Here is a 23,389-nt window from a genome sequence, read left to right on the forward strand (position 1 = left end):
GAAAAAAAAAAAAGATGAAGTGGGACAAATTGGTTAGCGTGTCCTGTACTGTGTCTGGGGTTCTGTGGGTGTTTGGGGGACACTGCAGGAGTTCTCAGATGTGAATGCATGGTAGACTTCAGAGGTGGGCAAACGAAAACTCCAACTTGCCAAAACTTCAAGCAAGTTGTCCAACTTCTCAGGCCGCATCAGCCCCTTTGAGAGGCAGTTTTGAAAAATGAGCTAAGGCCGGGCGTGGTGGTGCACGCCTTTAATCCCAGCACTCGGGAGGCAGAGGCAGGCGGATTTCTGAGTTCGAGGCCAGCCTGGTCTACAAAGTGAGTTCCAGGACAGCCAGGGCTACACAGAGAAACCCTGTCTCGAAAAAACCAAAAAAAAAAAAAAAAAAAAAAAAAAAAGAAAAATGAGCTAAGCAGTCTTTATCACACCACCTGCTAAGTGTAGCCCAGAGAAAACAGCTGTTAGCGTATTAAGGAAAGAATAGCCCTGATTAAGCCTCCAGAGAAGCCTGAATTGTTCCAGCAGAACCCTCTAACGGTCCTGTTACACCGCTTGCAAGCTGCCTGGCTGGTCCGCCTCTGGAGCTAACAGTGCACACGGAGCCTCTGGCCCACTGCTTTCTTGTTCCTACCTCTAGCCTTTGCGTAGGAACCGCTGGAATGGGGCCATCTTGATGTTCCAGAAGGTCTGAGAAAGCCCACTAGTGAAGCCAGCAGAGTCTCAGGGGTGTAGGGTCTGGCCTCCAACATCCTGGTCTTTTCTCATGGTCACATGGGTTCAGCAGCCACTGGCCCTTCTCAGTATCCTCTTAATACCCTCTTGTCTCCACTTACACCCAATCTTGTTTACTTCCCTCTTCCGCCCGTTCATTCCTATAAAAATCCGACTCACCTGGCTTCCCAAAGCAAAGTCTACCTGAAGTACCCAAACTTTGCTGTAACCTTACCTCAGCCTCACACCTGCCTCAAGGGTAGTGCCCTGCATGCAGGTGGGCCACACAGGTGGGATGTTGACACCTGTGCATTGTCTGACACGCATCTCAAATGAAACAGTTTTTGAACTCCAGAATCCCATGGGCAAGCAAAGCAGCTAGTCCAGGAAAACACATTTTTATTTTATTTAAAAATTATTTACAATTTATCGAGTTTTCATAAATGCTTTATTTTAAAATCTTTTTTTAAAATGTATTTTAACCCGAAGAAAATCGGAGCGGGTGGGGTGGGGCTTGGGAGCTAGGGAAAGGAATGGTGACAGGTCCCTTAGAGGGTCTGCAGAGGGCGGAGTTAATGCAACAGTAGTGGCCTGAGCCTGGTGGCCAAAGGACTAAAGAGAGGGAACTTTGTTTACCTAGCAGGCTCCCTTGTGAGATCTTGTTCCAAACTCCTCATCACTTACTGGCCTAGGTCTGCGACACCAGCGCGAAGGGCTGGCACTGTATTCTGAGCAGGCAGGAGCAGGTAGGGAGAGGTGGCTGTGGACTTAGCTAGAACACATGCATGGCTGAGCCTCAGGGCAGCCAGGCTAAACAAGGGCATGTGAAGTCTGTGACATACACAGAAGAGGCATCTCTGGCTCCAATCTTCCCTTCCGTGGGCTACAGCCCTCTTGGCAATACCTACTGTGGGTTTGGTAGACAGTGGGCAAAAGTTATATGGGATGTAGGTTGTGACCCTACTGCGTGGTGTGCCAGGGATTTCTAAGGACCCCGTCTTGGTGGGTCCCATCCTTCCCCCATTGACAAGAATGCTTGACCACTTTATAACTAAACATTCTTTTCAAACATCCCAGAATTCACTCTGCATTGCAGAAACATCGGGCTGAAAGTTCCATTATTCAAAACCGTTAAAAAGCCTTCCTGGATCTGGGAACTTTGAGAATATTAAGAAAGCTTCAAGCTTCTGAAAAACACACAAAAACACTACGTTCCGACAATTTTAAGGGCTCTTTAGCCCACTGGAGTCAAACTATGGACTCCCATTGGGTAATGGCCCCAGGTCAACAACCCCTGAGTTAAAAGTTCCTGTGGGCAAGTATTCCCCCCCCCCCCGTGACTGAATGGGGGGTGGGGGTGGGAGTGGGAGTTGGGGGAGGCAGCTAGGGAATAGTTTAGAGATTCAGCAGGCAGCACTGGATCTCTGGGCACTGACTGGAGGTGTGCAAGGATGGGGTGGGAAACGAATCAGAAACTCAAACTTGACTTTGAAAGTTTCCCTTGGGCTGGTTGTGTTTCCCAACACCTACATGATTCGTAGGCGTGGATATGCATGGTCACTCTGCCATCTTGTGGTTATGATTAGAATTGCATCTGCCCCAACATCCAGGGCTAAAACCCCTGGATCTGGTAGGTTTTTGGAATACTTAGCAGACCAGCAAGGGAAGCAGTAAGAGGCCTGAGGAGGGGGTATGTGAAAAAGAAAAATGAGCGTTCAACATTCCTGTGTCAAGCACAGTGAAGTCCCGTGACAGCACGGCACATCCATCCTGGCCGACCTGGGCACTCTTTGGTTTATCATGGCTACACAAATTGTAACAACTTACAATTTTTCATGTAAGTTGTTTTTTTTTTTCCTGCTTTTATTTTCACTTAAAACCTGAAGTTCTGTGTCTGGCTCACAACTTGGTCTCTGTGTTCCCTGAACCTCCTCTTCTGAAGCAAGCTTATAGACTCGGGAAGCCCAAACTGACGTCCCTGGGAGATACAGGGACTCAGGGCTTCCCTTCTCTTTCTTCATTCCGGCCGAACTGCCCTTCCCCAGGCTGTGGGGAAAATCCACTCACTAACAGTGAACAATCCTCGTCCATCTGTCCATCCCTGGAGCTGATTTTCACACCAGCTCCTCTAGACTCCAGTACACCTCTCGGCCCGCATCACTGTCTGAGCGAATGCTAAGCATGAACTATGATAAGAAAGCATTATTTTGTCCTGGAAGAAAGAATGGTGAATTCCAGGACATGGGTCTCCTGTGGCCCAGGGACACCAAAGAACAAAGATTATTATTGGGAGTCTCAGAATGGCATTCTCAGCTTTGCGTCGGCCCCGGCCAGTTCTAGACTATGCTACAGACAAGACCTCTAGCGTCTTCCATTACAGGCGTCTCCTTCTGCGTCAGACTGGAGGCAACTGATAAAATGTGCCAGACTGACTGAGGGATGAAGGGTGGAGGGCCGAATGTTCTGTCACTGATGGGAGGCCTTGGGGGTAGCGAGTGACGGGAGGGTGGGTCTTCCCCCAAAGCCTCAGAGTCTCACGCTCAGCCAATGAGGGAAGACCTGGTCATGTGATCAGGGGCGTTAAATTGGAGTTTTCCTCGGAGGCTCGCTCCCCATCTGTGGACTTCTTTCTTTTCCGGCCACCTGAAAAACAGGTTGTCAGCATCCATGGGGGGGGGGGGGGCGTGGACAGGGGACGTTCAGGTACGGTCAGCAGCCTGAGGACTCTTCTGTCCTCACAGATGCAGGAGGGGAGACATAGCCCTGCCTTGGAACTCATGCAATGGAACCCGAGTTGCCCCATGGTGCTGATGTCTGCACCTTTACACCTTGAAGCACTTTCCCAAAGGAGGAGCATTTCTGAAAAGACTCAAATCCCCCCCCCCCCCCAGGCACCAGCCTATGGTAGAGGGTGCACAGAAGGGATTGAGGTAGTCCCCAAAAAGCCATCTCTCCTTTCCCTGGAAGGCCCCAGCTCAAGTGACTGCCAGACACCCACAGTACTAGTCTCCCAGTCTTTCGTGTCCCATGGGCCACAGCTGGGTTCAGGATTTCCCCAGGGCCCTGGTTCAGGACATCTCCCATCTACCCTGGGCCAGGTGATGCTGACTGGATAATGCCCTCGAAGACGGACTTTGGGGGTTTTCAGGAGCATTTTCATCCTGCTTTCTCTGCTGTTGGTTTCTGTCTCAGGAGGAGGATGCTCTCCTTCCCCTCTTTAAAGAGTATTTCATGTGTGCGCATTTGCACATGTGTGTATGGATGTGTGTTGTCGTGTGGGTGCCATGGTGTCATTCTCTCCTCTCACCACATGGGTCCTGGGCTTGAACTCAGGCCCTCAGGCCCGGCAGCAAGCAGAGACATGGCCCAGCTCTTCACTTTCCTTTCTTGGAGTCTCCTGGACACAGTTTTTCCCCAAAGGACCATACAGTAAATATTATAGGCTTTACAGGCTCGAAGGTCTCTGTCACAATCGTTCAATCTTACCACTGTGACTACATATGACAAATCCAAAGGTCCCTACTATAAAAACAGGTGGGGGAGTCAGAATTTGACTTTAAGACATGTCTGTAAGACTCCTGTCCTAGGGGATCACCAGTGCGATGGGACAGATTTGAGCAGTATCACAGGTGTGGCGCTGGCTCAGGCCCTGCTGTGGAGGGCCTGAGGTAAGAGTTTGCAAGCCTCACCTCCCCCCCCCCCCCCCCCCCCCGAGAGAACAGGCCTCACTTGCTTTCCCAACTACTTGGTAAGGAGCTTTGGTCTGGGAGAGGGATACTCACTCAAGGTTCTCAGCAGCTTCTTGCCCATGTTTTCCTCAGAGTCGCTGCTGCAGGGGCTGGCCTCTGGATCCAGGTGGATATTACAGCATTCAGGATCCGAAGCTGAAGGGAGAGCAGACTCAGGTCTCCAACCTAAATGTCAGCAGGGAGGTTCTGAGGGATGCCTTTCTGAGAGTGACAGACAGGGTCGAGGGGTGGGGCCTCTCTGTGAGTGACAGGGTAAAAGGGCGGGACCTCTCTGTGAGTGACAGGGTAAAAGGGTGGGACCTCTCTGTGAGTGACAGGGTAAAAGGGTGGGACCTCTCTGTGAGTGACAGTGTGAGAGAGAGACAGACAGACAGAGACAGAGACAGATAGACAGACCCCTGAAAGGTGTTGTTTATTAGTTGGCAAGTGACATTTTACTGCCACAAAGGGAACAGACAGACAACAGGACCTGTAACCCAACAGTCTACTCAAAAGTCAGAATAATGACACCTCTGCAGATACCATCTGGCAGGAGAGGGAGGAAGATCCTAAGCGTCCTACTTAGTATCTGTGCCAGACAATGAGCACAGCCATAACAGGATGCATGCCTGTGTCGTCTTAGAATCTTAGAGCCCAGAAAGGATCCAAGCCTCCCACCAACTGAGCTCTGACCCTGGGAGTCAGGGTGTGTGTTGGAAACTGACCTGTACCAGCAGCCCTGACATGGAGGCTGCATCTACCATGGTCTTTGGGTGTGCGGGTGAGCCATTTCCCAAATCCTGGGAATTGTATGCCCCAGTCTTCTGGGTTCGACACGTTTCCTCTCTGATCTTACTACCTTAGGAGTCTTTCCACTTCTTTGCTTTGTATACTTGGTGTGGAAGAGGCCAGGCCTGAGATGCCGGGTAGAGGAACTTCTGGCCTGGTGGGTAGGTATATAGAGTGTCAAACACTTGGAGTCTACCTCAGCGAAGCAAGCCAGATCTCACTGCTATTGGGACACAGGGAGTTTTGAGCAACTCTGCTGTCAAGACAGAAGTACACTGTGTCTCAAGTGAAGTGACCTGAGAATGCAGGGATATTCCCCGCCACCCCCCCAGACTGTGGCCTGCACTGTGGCCCAGAGGAAGGGGAAGGCCCTACCAGTGGGGTTCAGGGCTGATGTCAGTCTTCTTATTGTGGGATAGTTCTAATATTTATGGAGCGGGATACCATACACTGATGTGCCCGATATAGACGCTATGTCACTTGAAACTGCCTTGTGAGATAACTACATTATCTATACTTATTCACTTACTCAAGGAAACTTACCTACTAAGGAAACTGAACCTTAGGCTGAGTAATTTACTTAACATTGCACAGCTCCTAAAACCCCACTGTGGTGGTACACTGTGGTAGTCCATGCCTGTAACCTGCCCAGGGAAGGCAGGTGCAGGAGGCTTGGAAGCTCAAGGTGGTTCTCTGTACAAAGTAAGCTTGTGGCCAACCCAGATTACAAGATACCTTATCTTAAAAAAACAAAAACAAAAACAAAAAAATCCTGAACTGGAGGGTTAGGGTCTGAATCCAGGCAGAAAATGCTCCTACCATTGCCCAAGTTTTCCTGGAAAGATGAACTGAATGGGCCCAATACATGATAGGTGCTTGGTAAATGCTGGCCCTGCCCTCTTTTGTGTGTGTGTGTGTGTATGAGAGAGACAGAGACAGGGAGACAGACAGAGAGACAGACAGACAAAGATAGACAGACAGGAGCTGTAGACCCAGGGCTTCCCCAAGCCCTGTTTGCCAGAGTGGTGATCTCCCTTTCTGCTCTGGACCCAGCCCTGACCTGTTGTTGTAGGAACTGCGACAGGGGACAGCGAGACTTGCTGTGACCTGTGCTCCTCAAAGTTGGGCATCTCTTCTTGGGGGAAGGCCATCTCCTCCATCCTCAGGTACACCACCTCGCCTGGGCTTCTCAGACCATCCGAGCGGCTGCCTATGGAGGACAGTGAGTAGGTTACCTCTGTGCCTGGGAGGGAACCTTGGGCTCTGTGAGGCACAAGATGGCTGCTAGGCAGAAGTGGAGGAGAAATGTAGAGTTGGTTTGGTTTTTTGAATCACAAAACAGCCCAACCCATCCACCAGACTGACTCACATGGCAAGCTGGTCCTGTTGCTCAGGAGGGTGAGGACCGGGTCGTCCTTTGGAGTCTGGGGTGTGCCCCGGGTGGTGGGGGCCTTGGTGGAGTCCCCATCAGTGAAGGCTTCCATATCTGGGGACTGGGGCGAGCTGTCCATGTGGCAGGCCGTGAGTGCGTTCTGGTACTGTTGTCGTGTGATCTGGAAGGAAGCAGACAGAGACTCAGGAGAGCTGCAGACACTCCACCCATGCAGCCAGTTTTCCTAGGCAGACAAGCTCTAGGGGATGCTCTGGGATGCCCGCCCTGAGGCCTGAGGTCATAAAGTGGGAGTCCTACCCAATCTGTGTCAAGCCCAGCAGCAGGAAGACAATGAATAGACCATTTACTTGCTGATCACAGTGGTGGCCAATCCCACAATTCACTTTGATTTGCTATAGACTTTGTAGTGTACTTGGAAGAACCTGAATGAACCTGTTCTGGGTTCCTGTAGCGAAACATCTGAGCCTTGGACTTTATATAGAAAAGAGGTTTATTTTGCTCAAGGTCCTGGTGGCTGGAAAGTATAGTGAGAGACGCAGAAAGGGAACCAGCTGATTGTAGCAAGGGGCCGAGCGCATAGGCCAGCCTTGTTTGACAACAACCTGATTTCATGAAAACCAATCCAGTCCTAGGAGAAATATATTAAATATATGAATCTCCTCCAAGGATGCTACTCCGCAAACCTACTCAGTTCCCACTAGGTGACGCCCCTGGAAGATCCACCTCATAAAACTGTTACATTGCGGACCTTGTTAACCTTTGGGGGGCACAGTTAAGCCATATCCAAACCAGAGGATGTGAGCCATACAGAACTATGACTCTCACACCTTGTCACATCCAGGTTTCTGGGCCCGATTCTGAAAGTTTCTAATTTACTAGGTCAGGGTCTGAAACAGAATTTGTATTTCTAGCAAGTTCCATGTAAGGCTACAGATACAGTAGCACTCTGGGACTCACTGGCTGAGACCTGCTTAACTGAGGCACAAGTCCTGCCCAGCGCCAGTTCTCTTCCTGTGACACACTTCAAAGGGCACAGCAGCACTGTGCTTGTAACCGGCTTTGGTAGTTTTCAGACGAAAACGATGCGTTATACTTTCTAACATGGAAACGGGGGCCTCAACTCACCATCTGCCCAAAGCCTCAACAGAGTCAGTGCTCTTGTTAAGAACACCTCATGCCCCAGCCGCCCACCCCCACCCCGTCTTCTTCCCTCACTGAGAAGTCTGAAGTCAGGTTTCCAAAAGGACAGGAAAATTTCCTCCATGAGACTTGATAAACCCAAGAAAGCAGCTGGTTCTACCATAGCTGTGTTCTTTATAGAATTATTGTGTGTGTGTCTGCAAGTTTGTGTATGCCAGGTGTGTTTGTGGTGTCTGTGTCTGTGTATGCCATGTGTGTTTGTGGTGTCTGTGTATGCCATGTATGCTTGTGGTGTCTATGTGTGTCTGTGTGTCTGTGTATGCCATGTGTGTGTGTGTGTGTGTGGTGTCTGTGTGTATGCCATGTATGCTTGTGGTGTCTATGTGTGTCTGTGTGGCTGTGTATAGAATGTGTGTGTGTGGTATCTGTGTGTGTCTGTGTATATCACGTGTGCACCTGCAGAGGTCCCCTGGAGCTGCAGTTACAGGTGGCTGTGAGCTGCTCCCCAGCGGTGCTAGGAACCAGGACCTCTGGAAGAGCAGCAGGCAGTCTCAACTACTGAGCCATCGCTCCAGCCCCCAGCTGTGTTCTTCAAAATATTAATTTATGTTTGTCTTCTACTTTAATCAAATAAGATAAAAGGATCCTTGACCCAGAGAGTACAGCAGGAAACTTGCTGCCTGCTCAGCACCCAAGTCTTGGTTTTGCCACTTTTGAGGTGGGGAACACTAGCCAGATCCCTAGCCGCTCTGAGTAAAAAATGCCTAGAGAAACTTATTACAGCCCCCCCCCCCCTCAGTGCCTCAATTTGATTTTGTAACAGGTGCGCATTTCAAAGGCAGGTGTAAACTCACCATCTTATTCCTTCTAAATGGTCTATGGCAGGCCATGAGGTGGAGGAGGGGGAGGAGGAACGGGAGAGGGATGGGGGAGGGACAGTGGCCCTCAGTCAGCCAGATTGGTGGTGCTTGGTAGAGTTAAAGCCTTCAGTAAGACAACAGCCCAAGAGGACAGCAGGAAGGGGCCGATGCCAGGCAGTGGCAGTGGCAGTGGCTGGATAAGGATGATGTCCTGACTTTGATGAGGAACAGTGCCATGGAAGTGAAAACCAAGTAGACCCTCTCCTCGCCACGTTGCTTTGGTCAAGGTGCTTCATCACTGCAATCGAAACAGGAACTAAGAGATGATTCAGAGAGCTACAGCCAGGGCTGGGCACTGTGTGTGTGTGTGTGTGTGTGTGTGTGTGTGTGTGTGTTGTGCTTGTGTGCGCTGGAGGGAATGGTTGCCCTGGACACTCGGTACAGGGTAGAGTTTGGGGGTGGAGTCTGCTTGTCAGTGGGTAGCTGTGGAGAAGGAAAGGTGCCACGGATTCATTATCACTGTTCTCATGGCCTTGCTTTCAGCAACAGATATTTTTGAAACTTTAAAGTACCGTTGTGCTAACGCATCACTTTAAAAAAAAACAACTGTTGGCATATGGGGCTAGAGAGATGGCTTAGTAGCGAGGAGCCTTTGTTGTTCTTGCAGAGGACCTGGGTTCAATTCCCAGGAATGCATATAGTACACAGACAGGTATGTGAGCAAAAGACTTGAAATAAAATGAGGCCGGGCGTGGTGGCGCACGCCTTTAATCCCAGCACTCGGGAGGCAGAGGCAGGCGGATTTCTGAGTTCGAGGCCAGCCTGGTCTACAAAGTGAGCTCCAGGACAGCCAGGGCTATACAGAGAAACCCTGTCTCGTAAAAACCAAAAAAAAAAAAAAAAAAAAAAAAAAAAAAAAAAAAAAGAAATAAAATGAGGTAAACCTACAAAAAGCTAAAAAAGCTAAGCTGTGGAGAGAAACTCTGATCTGAAAAGTGGTCTTAGGCCTAGGTCCGTTCTTGTCTCTTCTCTCCCACTGGGCAAGATTTGGTGTTGGTGCTGGGGAGTAAATCCAGGGCTGGCACACACCAGACAGAGGGGATTCGGCTCAGTTACACTCCTGGCCCTGACAGTGGTTCAACTTAGCACGTGACTGATACATAGAAATACTGTCTAGTAGTTAAAGAAAATAAAAACAGGCCAACCAGAGCTATATTATGACACCCTGTGTCCACAAATAACACACAAAAGAAGAGAAGCAGGTGAAATAATGTCCTCAGCATAGCTTTGATGGTTAACAGTTTTCCCAGCCACTAACCCAGAACTAGGGCAGCCAGAATCTTTTCAAGGTCCTTTCCATACTGCTTGTGGGAGCGGCCCCACACGACACTGCCTTAATCCCCCTCTGGTTCCTTCCCAAAATTTAAAGGTCCAGATAGTAACCAGATAATATAGTGTTTTTAAAATGTCACATAATTTAGTGGCCTGAAAAAAAATGCCACATAGTTTAGTGGCCTGAACTGATCATTGTATCATTGTCATTTAACTTGTTTTCTCCTCTTAACAACTTGCAAGGCAGTTTTGTATAAAACATTTACATATTTATATCTGGAAATTTTGTTCTAGTCTAAAATTTTTTATTTAATTATATCTTGAGTGTTTGGCCTGCATGTGTGTTTGTGCAGCACATGTATGCCACGTGCCTGTGGAGGCCAGAAGAGGGTGTCAGATCCCCTTGAACTGGAGTCACAGATGGTTGTGAGCTATCATGTGGGTGCTGGGAATCAAAACCAGGTCATCTGGAAGAGTAGCCAGGGCTCTTAACCACTGAGCCATCTCTCCAGGCTCCATATTTGTATCTTATATCCAAATATATTTAACGTACTACACGGTGTCCAAACATTGTCAATACTCAGGTAATATGCATCGATTGGCTGATGAAGCTAAGCATGTTCAAAAGACAACATTTTTTCTTTTTTCTTTTCGTTCATTTCTGCTGCTATGAAATATGATTTAGCAATAGTTTGAGTTTAGATTGTCCTCCACACTTTGACCAGTTAATAATGTAAGCATTTCCTAAATTATTATTGTGAGACTAGCAAAAGATAATATTTCCATTTCAGGCATGTTGACTTAGCACCCAGAACTTAACCTTTAGGCTAGTGGATGCCTCTTGCCATTTTATGAACTTGTGACTTGGAGATAGCTTACGAGCCTTCAAAACAGGACCCTGCAATTTAGGAATTCCACCACTAGATGGTGACGGGAATCAGGTCAAAGTTACATAACAAACACCATAGGGGTAGTTGCCAAATGTTCTTAACAATGATGCCTACATGACAGACACTAGATAAAAAATAAATAAATAAATTCACAAGCATTCTTTGGGGGCTTCATAATGTATAAACGTTGACGAATCATGGCTTTGTTTAAAACCTTACCCAGAAAACCATAAGATGCGCCTTTCTAGCTTTACTGTAAACTTGTTTTGAAATCATATGACTTCTGAACATAATAATTTGGGAACTTTAGGTTTTTGGACAAGGAAGGTCACTCAGGACCTTTTCTACAGCCAGGAGTTTGGGCCTGGGAAAGAAGTTTTGCACAGTCTTCACTTTATGTCCTCAGGGACTGTAAGGTAGAGTACTTGCCTGGGGTGTCTGAGGCCCCAGATTCAATCCTTAGCACTACAGAGAAGCAGGGAGGGAGGGAAGAAGGAAGGGAGGGAGGGAGGGAGGGAGGGAGGGAGGGAGGGAGGGAGGGAGGAAGGGAAGGAGGACGAAGAGGAAGAGGAAGAGAGAGCGAGCGAGCAAGCACATGCACTGGGAGAGGAATGGGGGAAGTTGCCTCAGCAAGGGCCCCAAGCATCTCCTGAATTGCGAGGAGGTGATTTTCAGCTTATGGTTTAAGAAAAATCATACATTACAGGGCAAAGGAGGAAACCAAACCCTAACACATTTGTCTTGAATTTGAAAAGTGCCCCTCAGTAGGACTAATAGTTTCCTGAAGCCACGGGTTTAAAGAGAGTTTGACTAATGCTTTAATTAGCCATCCTTCTCAATTTAAAAATGTTTAGGTTAAAAAAAAAAGACTCTGTTTGGTTTTCCCAGCAGCTTGGACCAGAACATGATCCTCCAGTGTGACAAACAGAACTTGTGCTTCTCAGTACCCCCGAGGTTTGTCTTTGGTTTCAGGTTCCAACTACCACTGTCTCAGGATGGGAAAGAGGTTTTTTTCCTTGTCATTTGTGGAAAGTCACCTCCAGGACTCCAGGGTACAGGGACTTAGGGGAATGTTACAAATGTCCTCTCTCAGAGGCTCTCATCTCAGTCCCCTGAGGAGCTGCCAAATCCAGGTCTGATAGTCCTATCCAGTCTATTCAAGACAAGGGACACTCCTCTTAGCCCTCAGCCTCACAGCTAAAGTTGAAAGCCCGATGGTTAAAGAGTCATGTTTATTTTCCATCCCACTGTACCAAGCCAAATGGATACTGATTTTTGTTGTTGTTGTTGTTGAACTTCAGCCATAAATGGTGCCATGTGAGCCCCCAAATCTACACACTACATTGTGCCACCCTATCCTGGAGGAGAGGCATCAGGACGCTGGGGCTTCAGAAGGGGATCAGGATGCTATGACTTCTCTTCTACGGGCGCTTGCTCTCTTTCTCTGCTCTCTAAGGTCTGAGGCCCTAAGATCCATGAGGAAGTGGGCCCTCAACACACACTGCATCTACTGGCCCCAGTGACCCTTCCTAGGTTATAGCTGTTTAAACTGTACATTCTATGATAATTTGTGACAACGGCCTGAGTTGACTTAGGTCAACAGGAAGACCCAAGGAAAAAAAAAACACAAAAAGGGAACCCTCCTTTTCCCCCATCTAAACCTTTTAAAGTTGAGGTGGGTGGCTAATTAACACATTAGTCAAACTCTTTTTAAAACTTTTAGTCCTACTTAACGGGTCTTCCCCCTCCCCCGGCCCCCCCATTGCTGGGGAAATGAACTAAAAATGAATCCAAATTCCATAGGCTGCCTGGAGGGTGCAAGAGCTGTTTCTGATGCCCCATTCCCATCACACCAGCATCTGCCTGTGCTGGTCACAGGCCAGGGCTCATCGCTCCCTCCTCTCTACCAAGTCAGTTCAAGTATCCTTTCTTCAGCCTGCTCTGATGGCCACTTCAAAGGCCGCCAAGTCTCCTCCACCCAATCTATTTATGCTGTGGCTCAGTATGAACAATTGAGCTTTACCTGGGTTACTGTGCGCTTCCCCGTCTCCCTCACCCCCGATATTGCCATGCCATCTCTAGAGAAGCAGCTGCCACAGTGTCTTGTCAATACCAAGCACAACGCAGACATCGATGAGACTGCTCAATCTGTGACCTGAATTTATGAGCCCAGTACTACCAACCAGCAGACTTTAGTATTATGGTTTAGAAATTCCATCATATAAGTCAAGACTCTGCCGTAGAAGATCATCATGGCTTTCTATATGTTTGGTTTATTTATCCCTGGCCAACTGACCTTAGAAGAAATGAATAACATCAATCTAGTGGCAATGCCAGGGGTTCAGAAGAGACAGTTCTGTTAGAAACACTTCTCAGACAAGCTCCTCTCCCTTTAACGTGTGCCTTAGCGTCTCCATAGGAAATAAAGGAACCCCGACCGGGACAAATGCTTAACAACAACCATGACACATGGCAACAATGAAGCTTACTAAAAGCAGGGCTTTGTACAGCCAGGGAAGAACGGTCGCCCAGCACACCATGGGGCAGGGAAATGGTGTGTGTATTATGCTTAGGTCTGTCCCACTGCCCCCAGCCTGCTGCCCTCCTGGAGGAGTTACCTTCACGAACTGCACATCACTGAGAATGTGCACCGAGTAGTCGGGTGTGTAGAGGTTGTTGCTGCTGCTGTACAGCTGCGTGTTGCTTCCGCCGAAGTCACTGCGCTCTCGGTTTGGAGACTCCGAGCGATTCAACCCGCTGCAGCGAGAAGGGGACCGGTTTACTGCAGATGGTGAGGAAGAGGGAGGGGAAACGAGAGAGGAGACAAGGAATGGCGGGTGGGAAAAAGAGAGGAAGGACGAGAGGAAGGAGGAAGAGAGAGAAAGGCGCTGTTTACCGAGGTCCCATGGCATTACCAGGCTATGGCACTGTAAGGACAGGGGCCCACACCCCACTAGAGCCCAAGAAGGGGGTAGCTTGTCCATGTTGTCTCCCGTGATGCCCGACTTGGCCTGGGGAGGAAGCCAGAGTGCTCTGTTTCCCTAGATGGGGGTGGGGACAGAAGTAGGAGGCTGTCTTGGCTCTTGTCTTTAAGTTAGGTGTAGGAGGAGCCCCAACTACACAAGGATAGTGCTGTGTTTATGGTACTTCTCTGCTGGGACAAGGTGCTGTATACAGTGTTATGACAGAAAGACCAAGGCCTTAGGCTTATCTTCAGGATCACCTGTCATTTCACCATAGCCGTATTTTATGGGGGCTAACTTGGCCTGCCTGAGCAGTGGCAGGCGGTGGGTGGGTCCACGAGCCATAAGGGTAAATAGTTACAAGTTGTATAGCATGTTAACATGCAGTTAAAAATATTTTAGCCTTTCCTTTTACGCCCGTTCATACCAACCTGTAAAGCAAGGCTCCACTCCATGAGTTTTATGGCAGTAACAGGGTTGCGTGGAGTGAGCCAGGCTCTGGTCTTAGGGCTCCTGGACTCTGTATCTTTCAGGGATATTTGGTTGTGGAACTATAGAATTCTGCATGTCTGAGATATGTAGCAGGAAGAACATGGGCTCAGGCTGGGCACAGCCCCTTGCCTATTATGAATGTCTTGTATTATCCAGGACAGTAGTCCTTAGAAATATGGGTCACAGAGAAGCTCATTCTAGCATAAATAGAACCTGGAATGATTCACAGACTTTCAGCCAAAGACTTAAACGTCTCCATAGTTTCTTTAAACTCAGTAAAGACTGTGCCATTTGAATTTAAAATGGACAGTGATCTGCCTTCCCTCGGACCAATAGTGGGGAGGAAAGCCGAAGGTGATCTTAAGCACTGTCTCAACACTGGGACCAGTCCAACTAGAGAAGGCAAAGCCCTTCTCATCCCGTTTCCCAACTGATGCCGTCTGCATGTCTTCCCAAGACACTAAGGAGGCTGCTGGCTTCTCAGAACTCAGATCCACCTCAGCTCGAGTGAAGACTCAAAGTCTTCAAAGTCCACTCAGGGTAGACACTTAGGGGTTTGATTCTGCCCCGTGAGATGATGCTCATGTCAATCAAGACGGCTGGTCGGCTGGGGCTGGTGAGATGGCTCAGTGGGTAAGAGCACCTGACTGCTCTTCCAAAGGTCCAGAGTTCAAATCCCAGCAACCACATGGTGGCTCACAACCATCTGTAATGAGATCTGGCGCCCTCTTCTGGAGTGTCTGAAGACAGCTACAGTGTACTTACATATAATAAAATCTTAAAAAAAAAAAAAAAAAAAGACGGCTGGTCGGCACCTGCTGGAGTGAGTCATAGAGTCTGATGACGTGTCTATTTGCCAAGCCATGACAGCTTGGCAACCCACACAGCAGAAATACTAAACAGAGGCTGAATCACATTCTCTCTAGAACCACAGGGTCAACACCGCTCTCATAGGATCATAGGGCAGAGGAACCCACTTTTACCTTAGTCATCTCTGAAAGGCCATTTACTTGCTTGAAGCTATTTGCCTCCAGGAACCAGGGATCAGCCCTGACTTCCCCACTCCCTTAGGACCACACCAACACCTGCCATTGGCTTCTAACCCAAAGGGCTCTCTCTGTTTTCTCCTCTTCCTACTCAAGGTCAGTGACCATTGGTTTTGTCTGGGTCCCAATCTGTTCTCCTTATTAATCTCAAACAGCAGTTTCCTCTCTCTCTCTCTCTCTCTCTCTCTCTCTCTCTCTCTCTCTCTCTCTGTGTGTGTGTGTGTGTGTGTGTGCCTGCGTGCGTGCGCAGGGGGAGATCCCATGACTCCAAGTCAATGCCATACACTCCAATAGTAGAAACCCAATTTATACACTGGGTTTCCCCTTTCTCACATACACATGATAAAACTGACAACATAGATACAGTAAGAGACCATTTACCACTAAGTTTTAACGAATGAAGTAGAATTATAATATACACAACGATAAAAGTTGTTTATACATTGTGACTTCCCTGTTTCCTAAATTTTCATCTTAATATTTATGGATCTTGATTATCATGGGCCATAGAAATCACAAAACGTGGAAGTGTGGGGAGAAGGAGACCACTGAGAGCTGTTTCCACAAATTCATTTCTGATTCCACCTGAGTAAACCCAGGCTCCTTGCTGACCCCCACTCTCCTGACTGATTTAGTCTTGGGCCTCCCTCTTTGCTCTTGGCCTCTGGCTTCCTTGGGCACCCTCAGTGACGGAAGTGCCTCTTTCTGAGAAGATGCCAGTCTCTTGGTTCCCAGGCCTGCCTGCCAAGGTGGCTTCCTTCTTAATCCCTAGCTGTCTCTGAGGATGCTTACTTCTCTGAAGACCTCATCTGGGTACCCTGGAAGCTCTCTGTTACTGCCTCTTTCCAGTCCTTCCAAAAGCACTTTTTACAAAGATTGATTACATATTTATCAGCTCTGTTAACCCTGAATCCAGCGAAGGTACAGCCCTCGCCTTTCCTGATTCCCGCCTTTCCTAATCGTCATCAGCATACACCCTCAGAGCCTGACCTGGGGCAGGTACTCAGTACAAACGCAGAGTGGACAGATCGGTACCTATCACCAGCCCTCGGAGGGATTTTAATTTAGAATCTAAATCCTGTTAAAGGGAGGTATTTAGGGCTCTCTTTCCTCTGCGAACTATAGTCACCTGGGGAAGCCATTTCTCCAAGAAGCTAGGGCTGATAGCAGGATGCCAGAAGTATTGCTGTATAGAGTTAAATCCAAGACGCCTCAGGCCTTGGCCTAGCAGCTTAGGGGACAGGCCAGGGAGCACCAAGACTCTGCCTTCTCTTTAACAACAGTGTGTGAGACAAGAGGTCCTGGAGTCAGGCCTGTGGAAGTGCCTCATTCACAGGTGTTGGAGGACCAGACCATCCAGAGTGATTGAGGATTGACACGGCAGTGACCGAGAACACAGGGACACATGCACCAGTGGCTGTGAGCCATAAGACTGTGGTCTTGGTCCCTTGAGAACAAACTGACGGGTTCTGGCTTGGCCAAATCTACTTGTAGCTCTTTGGGGTAGCAACTGGCTAAGAAAGCCAGAGCTCCGTCCTCTGGGGTAGCTGTGCTAGTAGCAGGTAGTTTGGCATGCGATCAGGGTCTGCAAAACTGACTCGGCGTCCACTGAGTCAGGCGTAGCTCAGGGGAGAAGGCTTGAGTTCTGCCTGCAACTTCATGGGTGCATCTTCCACTTTTCCTGACCAAGCGGGGGCTTTGCAGCCCACAGCCTCTGCTCTACATCCTGATCTTGGGTCACATTTCCAGACACTATTTGGGAAGGATGACAGGGAAAGGAACCTCTCTTACCTACTGAGCTTTCCCCATCTGCAGACTCATCTGCCTGAATCATTTCCATTCCTTACAACAGGGAATGGAGGTAACAATAGAGGCAAGTACATTCTAGTTCTCTGCTAAGCTCTCATCGTGAGCACCTAGGACAAGGAGATCACCCTGTTTTTATTCAGGGACTCACATGTTAAACACTGTGTATGTGTATATGATATACATACATATGTATGTGTATATGTATATATATCATATATATATACACACACACACATATACATACACATATGTGTGTATGTGTGTGTATATAATATATATTACACACACACACACACACACGGTATAAGACCAAAAGCAGGCCAGAGGCATGTTGGCCACTTGGCCCAGATTCTATTAATGTCTCTGTGGTCAGTACTGATGTGTTCTGTTGTCTGATCTGATGTATTCAAACCCCCCTTGCACCACACTTAGGGTTTTCCACTTTGTCTCACACACTGTTGTTAAAGAGAAGGCAGAGTCTTGAGCTCCCTGGGTGTTCCCTGGCCTGTCCCCTAAGCTGCTAGACCAAGGCCTGAGGCGTCTTGGATTTAACTCTATACAGCAATACTTCTGGCATCCTGCTATCAGCCCTAGCTTCTTGGAGAAATGGGCTTCCCCAGGTGACTATAGTTCATAGAGGAAAGAGAGCTCAAAATAGCTCTCTTTAAATAGGATGTGTGTGTGTTTGTGTGTGTGTGTGTCACTGTTGTGTTGTAAGGAGAAACATGTTTTAATATTTTTTAAAAGTAAATACACCACTGGATGTTTATTTATAAAACCCCAAAGATTCTCAACACCAAAAGATACAACTGTCTTGTAAAAGAAATTAAGAGAGAGAGAGAAAAAAAGAAAGAACCCTCATTCGTGACAAAGAAACTCCCAGCTCATCTGAGTGTTGTGCAAGACACTGTTTCAGCGTCCCAGGGCCTGACATTCCTCAATAGGTAGGACACTGATGACTCGGCACTTTGGTAATTGTGCACATACTGGGAGGCTTCGGAGCGGGGGAGATGGAAAGGGAAATGCTTTTAATAAAAAAGAGAAGAAATCAGTAACAGACGAGTGCCCCAGCAGCATGGCAAACTCGTTCAAGTTGTCTTAATTCCCCTTGACATTTCCTAAGAGCACAGAGGCACAGCTTGGGGGACGAAGCAAAGTGGAAAACCCTAAGTGTGACGCGAGGGGGGTTTGAATGCATCAGATCGGACAACAGAACACATCGCTGCTGACCACAGGGACACCAACAGGAGCTGGGCCAAGTGGCTAACATGCCTCTGGCCTGCCTTTGGTCTTAGACCATGTAGCTGGCTCCAGGGTGACTAGGTAGAAGGGAACACTGCTTCCTACTTAGCATCACCAACTCTCTGGAGGACTGTGGTAGACCTCCATCCACTCCACTGCTGCCATGTGTGGTCATCCTGAAGAGTTGTCTGGTCTGGCTAGCAGCTTAGAGTGACCGAGGTTGGGTGGAGAATATATTGCAGTAAAATTTGGGGAGGTAGAAGAAGACATGGAGGAATATTTCATATAGTGAACGATGCTGGGTAGAATCTCTTTAATCTCAACTAATATACAGGCCACCTTGAAGACTGTCACATAGTTCCAGGACTCTTGTCTTTCTTGTGCCTACCTTTATCTAGTGTACCCTCAACAGGGAACAAAACTCAAAATCCACAGGCATAATGCTCGCCTCCCCTTTGGAGCATAAAGATTTGGGGGCTCTGTGCCCGCCTGTCTACATCTTTTGGATCATGACAGAGGGATGGGGGGAACGGCTTTCCTTTGGTCAGGGTTACTACCACAGGTCATCTGTGTTCCCCAAATTAGATAGGGATGGGCTTTAATTACACAGGCTTATAAGAGTACAAACTAAGATTATTAAAATTCATCATTCTTGGTAGTTTGTTTTTTCTTTAACATCAGACAACCAAATGCCAAGAGCCAGCCCTCCATCAAGCCCCACGTGAACCCTGCAAGCCAGCCCCAGTTACGATCCCAGATGAACTTGCTCACGTTTCAAGGAGTGTGTTAATGGTTCCCAAATGTTTACTGCACAAGAGCCAACCCCAAGGAATATTTCCACTTGCCACATTGTACAAAGCTGGAAGATTATTTTTAGGGACTCCTTGTATACTCCGGCAGAAGACGACATCATCTTTGATCTCAAAGCACATTACGGATAGACAATAGCCTTGGTTGTGATGTCTCTGTCTCTGTAGTTTTGTGGATTTAGGAGGATTGCCATGGGAAAGTTGATATTGTCTCCATCAGGAGAAGAACGAGGGGATGAATTTGGTGAGAGGGAGAGATAACTGCAGTGGGGCCAAGGAGAAGTTTCGTTTTTAAACAAAAGCACCTGCAGTTAGCTAATTGCACTGTTCTCTGGAGGTGATCCATGGACCACTAAGCTCTCCTTACTTCAGACTCAAAGAAATGCCTCATGGATAATGATTTGCAGTCACATGCTCAGTATTTTTGAAATATTTGGTACAAGGACTCTTGGACTCCATCCAATGTGAGTGCCAGTCATTAGCATGACTAATGCAGACGTTGTCCTCTAGGGGGCGCAAAATGCCTACGTGTAGAGATGCAGTAACTTTCCCAGGCAAGAGAAAGCAGCATCGAGGGACCTGGATTTCTCATGTCTCTACCTACTTATGATAAATACAGGACTGACCAGACAGCTTATGTCTGTGAGTCTGTCTCCCTGTAATAATCCCCGCCCCTCTCTCAGAACAGCTGAGAAACTAGGATAAAATGATTTCTTTTATAAAATTTCTTCTTCTTAACTTTCAGAATTTATTTTATTTATACAAGTGTTTTGTCTGCAAGTATATATGTATACCGTGTAGAATGCCTAGATTTCGCTGAGGCCAGAAGAGGGCACTGGATCCCCAGTATCTGGAGTTACAGAGGGTTCTGAGCTGCCATGTGGGTACTGGGAACTCAACCTGGGTCCACTGCAAGAGCAGCCAGTACTCTGAAGTTTTGACCTCTCTTTCTGGAACTCGGATTTGTTTTTAAAACTTTTTCATTTCTAGGGGTTATCCTCCCCCCCCCCCCGTGCAAGACAAGTTAAGGCTTAATATGTATATAAGCTTATATTTCTGGAACAGGAATAAAAACTGAGACCAGAAGGAACCCATGATTCCTTGCCACAAACCTCCCAGGCATCTTTGCTAACATAGGACAGAAACAAGAGTCAGTGTGAGAGGCAATGCTGTAGTGTAGGGTCCTGAGAATGTCAGCCAGCTATCATGGAGGCTAGCGGTTGTCCAAAGACAGAGCCCATCAGCAAGAATGGTAGAAAGAGCAGAAAGAGAAGGTACCTGCTCCTTGTAGCTTTCTCGTGCTGCACCTATGACTGGTTCACTCGGCAGAGCTGAATCAAGACTGGGAAAAGGATGGGCTTGTTCTCAGCTTGTTTTTTTTTTTTTTTTTTTTGCAGTTTCATGTTGGATTAAACATCCACAGTCATGGAAAATGGGGAGAAGAACTCCCTGGGGTGCATGTCAGCCAGAGTGGGAGGAAGTCTCTGTCGCTGGTGGGAGAAAGGCTACACAGCAAGCCTGTTTATTCTCTGGCATTGGGTTACAGACGTTTTTTCATAATAAATATTGTGAACCACCACTATCCTTTACACTGAGAAATTATAACTGGGATGTCTGGATAGTTAAGGGTTAATTAAAAAGAAAAATATATGCCTGCTTTGATTCTTCTGGTTTAAAATCCTGTAAAAATACGAACCCCCCCCCACCCCTTCTGCAGCTCATTTGCAGTACAGCTTGGCATTTGCCTAGACTTGAAGGTCCATGATGTGGTTGCCTCTAATTCTGCTGGCATGCGGGGGTGAGACCGCTTAGCTGGTGTGGATACCAGATTGGCCTCTCGCATCGACTATTCTAGCCTGTAGCCATTGGGAAGGCATGAATGCTCACAAAGCAAGAAGAGCTTTATTCCTTAGTGGAAAATTACCATCCACAGAGACAGAAAACTTTGGTGAAATTTGAGAAGGTGGTTAAGTTGTCTTGAACAGATAAACATGGGAGCCAGATGGTTTTTGATGGGAAAATGTGATTTGGGAGACAAGTTAAAATATCTGTGTTTGAGGTTATAAATATGAGGTTTGAGGTCTTAGGACACGGCCTTTCCAATGTAGAAGGTCAACTGACCAGATGTAACAGGGTTTTGGGTCACTGAGGATACAGAGGGTTTGGGGAGGGAAACATAGGTGGGGTAACCACAGGGAATGATGGACTTCATTCTTTCTAGTACAGAAGGAATCTGGGGTCTGGGCAAGGGAGTAGAGGCAGAGAGAGAAAGGGGGCAGAGTAGGCCAGGATGTGAGAGGAGAAAGAAGGGAAGAGAAGGAACACTTGGGGAGCGAGGAAGAAGGTGGAGGGAGGGAGAGAGGGAAAGAAGGAGAGGGGAGAGGGAAGGAAGAGAGAGACAGAGAGACAGAGACAGAGACAGAGACAGAGGGAGGGAAAGAGAGGGGGAAAGGGATGGAGACAGGGAGGGAGAGGGAGAGATGGAGGGAGAGGGCTAGAGGGAGGGAGGGAGAGGGAGGGAATGGGCTTGTTAACTTCAGGAAAATTTATCTAATACATTCCTGCTTTGGTCTGCACTCCATGGTACTAAGAGATAAACTTCTAAAGATAGAAACAACATAAACAGCCATTTAATTATTCAACTTTGCCGTACCCAATGCAGTCATTGAGTTACTGAGTACTCTAAGAGGTTTCACTAGATTTAACAAGAAAACCGTCAAGTTTTATATCATTAACATGAGGTGCTACACCAAATGGAAAGGTATTTGGGCACTTTTACATACAGTAGTAACCTCTGTAGGTGCAGAAATGAGCATACTATCACACAGTGGAGTACTAAGAAGAGGGGGATGGGTTAGCAGCTAACTACAGGGAAGCAAAGGTTGAAGCAAAAGGGATGCTAGGCAGGTAGGACAGTGTTCCATCATTTCCTCTGTCTCTTCTGCACTTTTTATCCCCCCACTCGGCAAGAGTCAAATTATGTGGGAGAATGTACATTACTTCTGACCTCAAACACACACACACACACACACACATGCACACGCACTCACACAGGCACATGCACTCACACACATACACACACACAATACACACACACACACATACACACACGCGTGTGCACACACACACGCACGCACATGCACTCACACACACACATACACACACATTCACACATTCACACACACACACATACACACATACACACACGTGCGCGCGCACACGCACTTGCACGCACTCACACACACAGATACACACACAGATACACACACGCACACACACGCACACACATACACACACATACACACACATACACACACACACTCACACACACAGATACACACACAGATACACACACACACACGCACACACATGCACACACACACACATACACACACACATACACACACACACACACACCCACACACACACCCTGGCAGGAAAATTCCTGACACTATGCAAATCAGTTATTATTTGTGTGATGCTTTATGTCTTAGTCATCCAGGAGCCTGCGGGTAGAGGCCAGTTCTCATGCAGGACAGTGAAAGGAGACCAAATGCCTCCTGCTAACCCGACTGGATCTACAGAGACCAAAGATACTCATGCATGTTTACCTGGGGAGCCTGCCAGAGAGTCCCCTCTGCTGAAGGCGAAGGTACGAGACACAGAGACGGGCACTAAGGAGTAGGGGTCAAGGGCATGTGAGTGGCAAAAAAGGAGATAAACACAAAAGAAGAGAGACAAAGCAAAGAGGGTGAGACCGTCTGTTCCCGGTTCTTCACAATAGCACATTTCTTGGCAAAAATAAACCTTGCTTTGGAAAGCACAGGAGTTCTATGTTTATGGAGTCACTCTCCAGAGAGACAAAATAAAATGAACTCCACTGAAGGTCTCCTGAGAGGATATGTAATCACCTCAGCGGGACTCACAGATGCCAGGGACTAACACAGCCAGTGCCCTTGGGGAGAGCTCATGAGCAGCCATTTCTGAGGGGCCCACCTTAAGCTGGCAAGTCTGCTAGAGGCCAGCACTGTGCCCTGCCCTCTGCTCTCCCAGTGGCCACACGTAGCCTGTTCAACTGCAGGAGAGCACTCGGTTAGACATTCAGAGGCCAGGATGCTCCTATGAGGACATCTGCTAGGAGGCTGGATTCTGCCAGGGCTCCCAGGTGCTGCTCTTTGCCCAGAG

At 47.8% G+C, this 23,389-nt stretch overlaps 1 protein-coding gene across 4 annotated transcripts in view; it reads right to left on the minus strand.

The window, feature by feature from the left end:
* Nucleotides 1–1,215: 1,215 nt before the first annotated feature.
* Nucleotides 1,216–23,389, minus strand: part of Cnnm1 (cyclin and CBS domain divalent metal cation transport mediator 1) — a 57,299-nt gene continuing 35,125 nt past the window's right edge. Inside the window, exons 7-12 of one of the 4 annotated variants that reach the window (XM_021151433.3) lie at nt 22,816–22,878; nt 13,462–13,625; nt 6,598–6,781; nt 6,289–6,438; nt 4,494–4,595; nt 1,216–3,354 (exon numbers count right to left, since the gene is read on the minus strand). In XM_021151433.3, the coding sequence (XP_021007092.1) occupies nt 3,275–3,354; nt 4,494–4,595; nt 6,289–6,438; nt 6,598–6,781; nt 13,462–13,625; nt 22,816–22,878 (743 nt within the window). In that variant the 3' untranslated portion in view covers nt 1,216–3,274. Of the gene's footprint in view, nt 3,355–4,493; nt 4,626–6,288; nt 6,439–6,597; nt 6,782–13,461; nt 13,626–22,815; nt 22,879–23,389 lie in introns of all 4 variants that reach the window. The other 3 variants (XM_029472841.2, XM_021151434.2, XM_029472842.2) reach the window with 3 other exon arrangements.

Source organism: Mus caroli, unplaced genomic scaffold, assembly GCF_978045245.1.
Source record: "Mus caroli unplaced genomic scaffold, Mus_caroli_1 scaffold_20, whole genome shotgun sequence".
Taxonomy (NCBI): domain Eukaryota; kingdom Metazoa; phylum Chordata; class Mammalia; order Rodentia; family Muridae; genus Mus; species Mus caroli.